Here is a 7603-nt window from a genome sequence, read left to right on the forward strand (position 1 = left end):
TCCTCCTCTCCTTTCTCTCTCTCTCTCTCCCTCTCCCTCTCTCCCACCTCTGCTCGCTTCTCTCTTGAACTCATTCAGACCTGAGCGCTCCTAAGAAATGCCGAGCGCGCTTTGGCCTTGATCAACAGAATAACTGGTGCGGCCCTTGCAGGTGTGTATAGCTCCCAGATGCGCTGTGCTGGTTTGCAGCTGGTCTCTGCCATCCCTTCCCCCTCTCTGGCCTGTTGCTTTGTAGCTCTGTGTGTGGATCTTAGGGGACACGAGGGAATGGGACACTGCCGAGCAGACGGGCTCTGTAAGGGACGTGCTTCTGCTCCCACTGCTGCTGCCAAAATGCCACTGTAAAACAGCATCGTCCGTGCCTCCCGGGGCAGTGCCAGCGAGCCCCCGCCAGCGCCCTCTCCCGGGGAATGTTGCCTGCCAACCCCCCACCCCTTCCTGGGACAGCCCGGGACGGTCCTCCTGGCCTAGGTAGAAGCAACTGACGTCACCTTCTTCCCTTCTCTACTCTTTCTGGTTTTTGGTTTGGTTTGTTTTTTTGTTTTTTAGGTTATTATGGTTATGATTATGATTATTTTGGCTCTTTTTTTTTTTTTGGTTTTGTTGTTTTGGTTTTCATTGTTGATGTTTGGTTTCTGATTGTTGTTTTCTTGTGTGCGTGTTTTCTCGTTTTATTTTGTTCTGTTTTGTTTTGCGTTTGACTCCTAGCAGCCCTCCCCTTTCACGTGCTCGGTGAGGGGATGGTTACCGTGTAGTGCCGAGGAGATGTAGAAGAGAAGTCAGCCGTAGCTGAGAGTTCACGTCCAACTGAGCTCGCACAACCCACCATTGTGTTGTATTTTTTTGTGTTTACCTTATGCTAACAGATGCAAATACTCCAAAGAAGTGTCGGGCACTGTTCGGGCTTGACAGACAGACTTTATGGTGCAAGCCGTGCAGGTATACTTCCACTGCGAGGCCTCTGGGAAAATCAGCCTTCTGTCCTTCCGTTGCCTTAGCGTGTGACCATTCGATTTGACCTTGCTCCCGTCTGCTTCCCTCACTGGCATCAATGACTAATGATCCTAACTCTTAAAGATTCCCTCGCTGATTTTATGCCATGTCCTTCCCTCTGGCCCCAGCTTTCGCTTCTCTCTCTCCCCTGCAGTTACACCCCCAGCTCCCCCCAATCTTTGGAATAATGTACCCCTGGTGGTGGGACTGAGATTATGGCCTTAGATAGAGGACAGGCGCTGGCCCCTGTCCCGTGAGCAGCTCGGTGGCCCACAGCCTGAGCGTAGAGGACCACCCTTGCCCAGGGGCTGAGTGAGCAAGTGCAAGGTTGGCAGCGACAGCATTCCCCTGCACATGGACTCATGTCACTCGGAGAAGTGCTCTGGGGCAGGCTTTATTTATTTATTTTTTTTCTTCCCTCCTCCTCCTCCTCTTTAGATTTGCATCATGTTTAAAAACCACACACGTCTCTATTCAGAGGAGCTTGGTTAGCCAACCTTGTTTTACAGTGCTGAAAAAGAAGCGTGGCATTGAATGGCATGCACCAGCTTTGAAGGGCTGCAAGCAGTCACCCATTGCATATTGCTAGGCCTGCAGCACTAGAAACCCACACACATATATACTCACATACACACGCACACATGCATCTGTGTATGTGTGTGCGTGCGTTTGTGTGTATGTGGAGCATGGGTTCCACATCCAATCAGAACACTCAGAAGCGTCCCATATAAGCAGCTATGTTCCACCATAGGTTTCCTTCCACTCTGGGAAGGTGTCAATACTGCCTTCCTGGTGGAGGGAATCCCCTTAGTAATCCCATTCCATTTCCTCTCCTTTAATGACCACCTTTGGTTAAATTTTGTTGTTTCTTTGTTCTGATACAAGCAGTCTTTGAATTTGGAATATTATGATGGTAGGTATCTCAACTCCCCCAGACACGCTTCCCTGTTTGTAATGCTTCCCTTGTCACGTGTCCCTCTCCTCCATGCCTTTGCCATGTGCTCCGTGTCTAGACGTTAGATCAGATGTTCATCCCATCATGTGCATGCCCCCGAGTCTCCTGTGTCTCCGCCCTCCCTCTCAGATGCTAGCTCGAGGGATTGGTGACATGCCCTGCCTTCACCACGCCAGAGCCTTAGGACAGACAGGGCTCTAGGGTCCTTTCGGAGCGGGACCACTACAGGCGGGCCCCCTGCCTGTGGAGTGAGGGACCCAAGGTCTTCGGTGGACGCGAAGAGCAGGAAGGAACGTCCTGGTCCCTGTGTGAGATGGCAGAGTTCCCAAGGATGTGTGACAGATGTCTTCAAGTGCAGTCATCCCCTGCCCTCCTCCACCGAGAGCCTTCTCTGGATAGTGGAAGGGAATTTTGTGACCAAGTTGATGAAGGCCATTCAGGGGGTTCCTTTGTATGAGCCAGACTGCTCTGTTTCTGCAGGCAGTGGCTTTGTTGGCATTTTCTATGTGCGCTGTGGCGCCCGGTCCTGACTCCCGCAGTTGGGTAGCTCACCACAGGGACCACTCGCAGGAGAGGACTTTTCCCCTGTCCAGGTGCCCACCAGTTCCCTGAGAGGCTGGCTGAGGCACCCTGGTGGGTTGGTTCTGCTCGTGCTAGTGAGAACTGCTCCATGACTCCAGTTTGTTCTGGGAGTAAATGCTGCAAGTCACGTGGCTTCCTTCCCACCCCACCCTCTTTTCTGGAAGTTATTGCTGACATTGACCGGAAAAAGTGTCCCACGGGTGTGATGGAGTCTTGCTCTAGAACCAGAATCTTCTTGATATTTAAGGAGGGGAGCTTGGGGGGAAGGTTGCCAAGCCCACGCCTTTATAGCCTCTTTGTGTTTGGGGAAATAGTTACCTCCATGCAGCTTGGTGGAGGGAGCTGACTTCCGGCAGCCTTATCAATGCCATAAGAATCCACAGGGGCTCCCCAATTTGCTTTCCAGCCACAGCACCCTAAGAGTGTTCCATTGATCATGTTCTCCCCCATAGGTTTTCATATTGTCAAGGTGCTGGAATATGCATTTCCACTGGCCTTTAAAGGCACAGGTCCAAAATGGACAAGGGAGTTCAGAAGAAACCTGTGGCAGCTAAGAATGCAATTCTGACTAATTGCTCCCCTGCCCAGGAGGAGTCCAGTGACAAGGTGGTGACACGAGGCAGAGTTTTGTACCAGAAGTTACCTGTCCCTTCCCCCCTCGACCTTTGCCCCGGCCACGACTGGCTTCATGCTAAAATCAATAAGATAAAATGTGCTTTTGAAAAATAAAGAAAGCAGGCAAGGTGCAAGCCCAGGCATTTTCTGACTTGTCAGAAATATATGTTCCAACTGCCTGTCACCCATAGGCTGGGAGGTGCTGGGTTCTGTCTTCAGTCTCTGTCCCTGGTACAACATGCCCCCTAGCTCAGGAGATGCTCCTGGCCAGTCGGGGCTCCTGGCTCACCACCCGGGGTGCCATTGGTGCTGCATTGCAGGACATTGAAGCCAGATTCTGTTCGGAGCCCACCAAGCTATTTTCCCGCCTTTCTTTGCTCTGCGCTCACATAGCATGAGACGTGCTGCTTGGTGTTGTCTCCCCCTTGTCTCCCCACGTGTGTTCCCCTCCCCCATCTCTTTTCTCCCTTTCCTGTCCTCTCTCTTCTCACCCATTGCTTTCTTGGTTGTGCATACACCCTCCCCCATCCCTGCCCCATCATTACAATGCATGGATATCCTAGTTTTTGGAGCATGTTTTGATCTGCAGGCTAAGGTGGTTTAAAACTCTTGAGAGCCATCATTATTTATCTTGGTTTCTGGGGTAGGAGCAGAAGGCTTGGTCTTCTTTAATCTGTCCCAAGCACAGAAAGGACTGCTGCCACATTTGAGGGCAAGAAGAGGCTGCCCCCTGCTCCCTTGAGTTCCTTCTGAACCGGGGGGCCACAGGTCCCCTTGAGGCCTTCACCCCAATAGGTCTTAGCCTCTGGAAGGCAGAGAGGACCAAGCATGTTCCCTTCCCCCTCTTCCTTCCCCTGCTATCCCCTCCTGCCATCTTGCCCAGTCCATGCCCCGGGCACCAGGGCAGTCACAGGAGAGAGAAGGAGAACTCTACACACCCCCTTCCTTTCCAAGTGCAGCCATCAGGTGACTGCAGGGAGCCTTCCCGGAGGCAGTGTCTCTGTCTTCTCCAGGGGTCGGAAGCTGGCCAGCTCTGACTCAGCTGTTCTCAGACGGGCACGCTGCCAGCCGTGGCTCAGACAGTGTCCTCAGGGTCCTTTGACGGGCAATTTCCCTGGATCTGCATGATTTTTATGGCATTAATGGGGTTGATCTCAGGATCACCTTTCCTACCAAAGGCAACCCCATCAGACCGGGAGTGATGGCAGGAGAGGCTCTGAGGTCCCACACTCAATTGCTTGAGTGGATTTTCCCTGACTTTGTCCTTTCCCGATCGGCAAGGGAGGCTCTGAAACCCTCGTTCATGTTTCTTACATAAATGGGTGGTGCACGATGGCAGATTCTGCGTATATGGAATAAAATGAGTCTTGGTGGTTCCAGCAGCACTCACGGCAACCCCAAACCAGGGAGGCCCCTGAGAGATTCCCTGGCGTTTCTTCTTTGTCCCTTCCCTTTGAGAGTCAGCCTCAGCATAGTAACAAGGGCAGGGTGCCCCCATCAACCCATTCCCGTGTCTCCCCTCCCAAACCCTCTCACCTGTGGGGCACGGGAGGGCAAGCCCCCAATATCCTTCCTCCCCATCCCCCCCCCCAAAAAAAGCCAAAACCAAAACTTGAGTTTGGATCTGAATTTAATCCACATCCTGCAGGCCATACAACCAGTTATTCTCGTTCCTTTGGATCATTTTTCTGTTTTTTTCTTATTCTTCCCCCTCCCCCACCTTTGTTTATCCTCTTCTACCTGTTTTTGGTGGTTTTACTTTTCTTTTTTGGTTTTCTTTTGGTTTCTGTTTTTTGAGTTCATTTTTGTTTTAGTTTCGTTTCCCCTCCTCCTCCCTTCTCCCCCGCCCCGATTCTGATCTCTTGATTTGGTGCGGTTCTGAACAGACAAGCCCGCAAGCTCTCTGGGCGCCAGCAGGCTCACGGTGGTGGTGGTGGTGGTGGTGGTGGTGGTGGTGGTGGTGGTTAAAACCTTTAAGCCTCTCGCTCTCACTGCCTTCAGCTGTGTGGGCTTCACAGCCAGCAATTTTGAGAGTTTCCTATTGATAAAGAGGTGGCTGGGGAAGGAGCTCTTTCTCTTTGAAACACACGCAAATCATTGGGATGGAGTGGGGAGGGGAAAGGCAGCGTGATGGGAGAATTGGAGGAGGGGGAATGTGTCTAGGCCAGAAGAGGAACCAAGAAACTTCTCAGTTCATCTCTGTTGGGACTTGACATTTTCTGGCAAACTGGTGGCACCTGTCTGCAGGTGACACCCTTTCGTCTGCCAACTTAACACCTGGGCAGGGGTGGGGCCGGGGACGAGGTCATAGAGGAGAATGTCTGGGGAGCAGCTAGAGAGTTTGAATTCTTTCATATTTTGTTTGCCAGAACAGGCTGCTCAGATGGGCAACGCCACTTTAAATTGTTCCAGACCACTGGGCATGCCGCGATGTGGGGCATCTGTAAGGGACTTGAACTTGACCTAGAGTTGTAGATAACTCTGCCTTCGCATCTCTGCCCTGTATTCACAGAGAACTCTCTCCCCCTGTTTCTAGGAGAAAAAAAAAGTGCGTTCGCTACATACAAGGTGAAGGCAGCTGCCTCAGCCCCCCCTCTTCAGATGGAAGCCTACTAGACTCGCCACCCCCATCCCCGCACCTGCTAGGCTCCCCTCCCCGAGACGCCAAGTCACAGACTGAACAGACTCAGCCGCTCTCGCTGTCCCTGAAGCCTGACCCCCTGGCCCACCTGGCGATGATGCCTCCGCCGCCCGCGCTCCTGCTGGCCGAGGCCGCCCATGGCAAGGCCTCCGCCCTCTGTCCCAACGGGGCTCTGGACCTGCCACCTGCCGCCCTGCAGCCGCCCATTGTCCCCTCGTCATCGCTCGCACAGCCGTCAACATCTTCCTTACATTCCCACAGCTCGTTGGCCGGGACCCAGCCCCAGCCTCTCTCCCTTGTCACCAAGTCGTTAGAGTAACTTTGAGCTTCTTTGTCGCGTGCTTCCAATGGTTTTGCTTCCCCTCCCCCCTACTCGACAGGTTTCGTTTTGTACTTTTGATTTTGTGCCACGTGGCTACATGAGTTGATGTTTATCGAGTTCATTGGTCAATATTTGACCCATTCTTATTTCAATTTCTCCTTTTAAATATGTAGATGAGAGAAGAACCTCATAATTCTACCAAAATTTTTATCAACAGCTGTTGAAAGTCTTTGTAGCGTTTAAAATATATATATATAAATATATATATACATAACTGTTATGTAGTTTGGGTAGCTTAGTTTTAAAAGACTGATTGAAAAAAATGAAAAGGAAAAAAAAAAGAGGAAGCGATTGAAGCAGCCCTCCAGAAGGAGTTGGTTCTGTATTATTTGTAGTAAATATGAGCTTGCGAACCAATCATTTTACATCTGGTTTTTACACCACAAGCGCACGACTGCAGTGCCATTACCTTATTTTGTTTTTCCTTCCCGCCCCCCATGTGAAACAACTTTTATTGTGATGTTCCTTGTTATTGTTTAAATGTACAGAAACAAAAGGCTAAAATGTGTTCATGTACCTTGCTCCAGGTGTCATTCTTTTGGGGGTGGGGAGAGGCCACTCAACAGTGAATGAGTCACCAACGCTGTCGGACCAGTAGTATTTATTGCTTTAGAAATTGCTTGTTGTACCTGTACGTCGTCCCTTTTTAAATATGTTTTCCTTTTTCTTGAAACTGTATAAAGTCCCCCCTCCCCTTAGCATAAGCATCTTATATATAACACTTCATTTGTACAAGGTTTTTAAGTTTATATATAAAATGTGTATATATATTTTTTTCGTTTCTCTTTTGGAGCTTTTGGTTTTTTGTTTGGGGGTTTGTTTGTGTGTGGTTTGTTTTTGTTTTGGTTTTGATTTTGGTTTCCTGTTTTGCTGTATGACACCCCGATGCCGCCAGTGGACATCAATAGCTGCATTAAAGGATCAGTAGCATTAACGAGAGTTGCTTTCCACAAGCCATTCTGTCAAACAAGACTTGAAAAATGTAGCGGAGGGAATTTTAGCGACGCTGTCTGAGCAACTGTGGGAACTGCCCCATGTCCCCCCTCAAACTGCCAGTCAGATGTCCTGGGCCCTTAGGACGTGGACTGACTGTGTGCAAAACTTCATGTGCCAAAATTCTCAGTGACTTTAGCTTTCTCCCTCTTTTTGATGCTGTAATTTTCGTTCATCATGTTTTTGCTGTGACGTTACATAGGTAGATTTGTATGTAGTTTTAATGTCACCTATAACAAAAATGTGTTTGGTAGCAGATTGTCCAGAAAGCATTTTAAATGAAGAGGTGTAAACCCTTAAGGGCCAAAATGCTGTATATTAGATTACTCTTAAAGGAAAAATCAGCTGCCACTTCTATGTACGCATATTACATACAAGTAGGTAGCGAACTTTAAAAATAAAAAAAAAAAAACCTAGGCATGTTGATGTTGCAAAATGCTGT

General features: G+C 49.7%; 1 protein-coding gene across 1 annotated transcript in view; it reads left to right on the top strand.

The window, feature by feature from the left end:
* The window catches only part of LOC121166356 (transcription factor 7-like 2), a 34078-nt gene extending 27655 nt beyond the window's left edge, over window positions 1-6423 (top strand). The window contains exons 10-11 of the mRNA XM_040995501.1: window positions 79-151; window positions 5682-6423. Of these exons, the coding sequence (XP_040851435.1) occupies window positions 79-151; window positions 5682-6105 (497 nt within the window). The 3' untranslated portion in view covers window positions 6106-6423. The remainder of the gene's footprint in view (window positions 1-78; window positions 152-5681) is intronic.
* The last annotated feature ends 1180 nt before the right edge of the window (window positions 6424-7603 follow it).

Source organism: Ochotona curzoniae, unplaced genomic scaffold (assembly GCF_017591425.1).
Source record: "Ochotona curzoniae isolate NIBS_2020 unplaced genomic scaffold, NIBS_Ocur_1.0 patch134, whole genome shotgun sequence".
NCBI lineage: Eukaryota > Metazoa > Chordata > Mammalia > Lagomorpha > Ochotonidae > Ochotona > Ochotona curzoniae.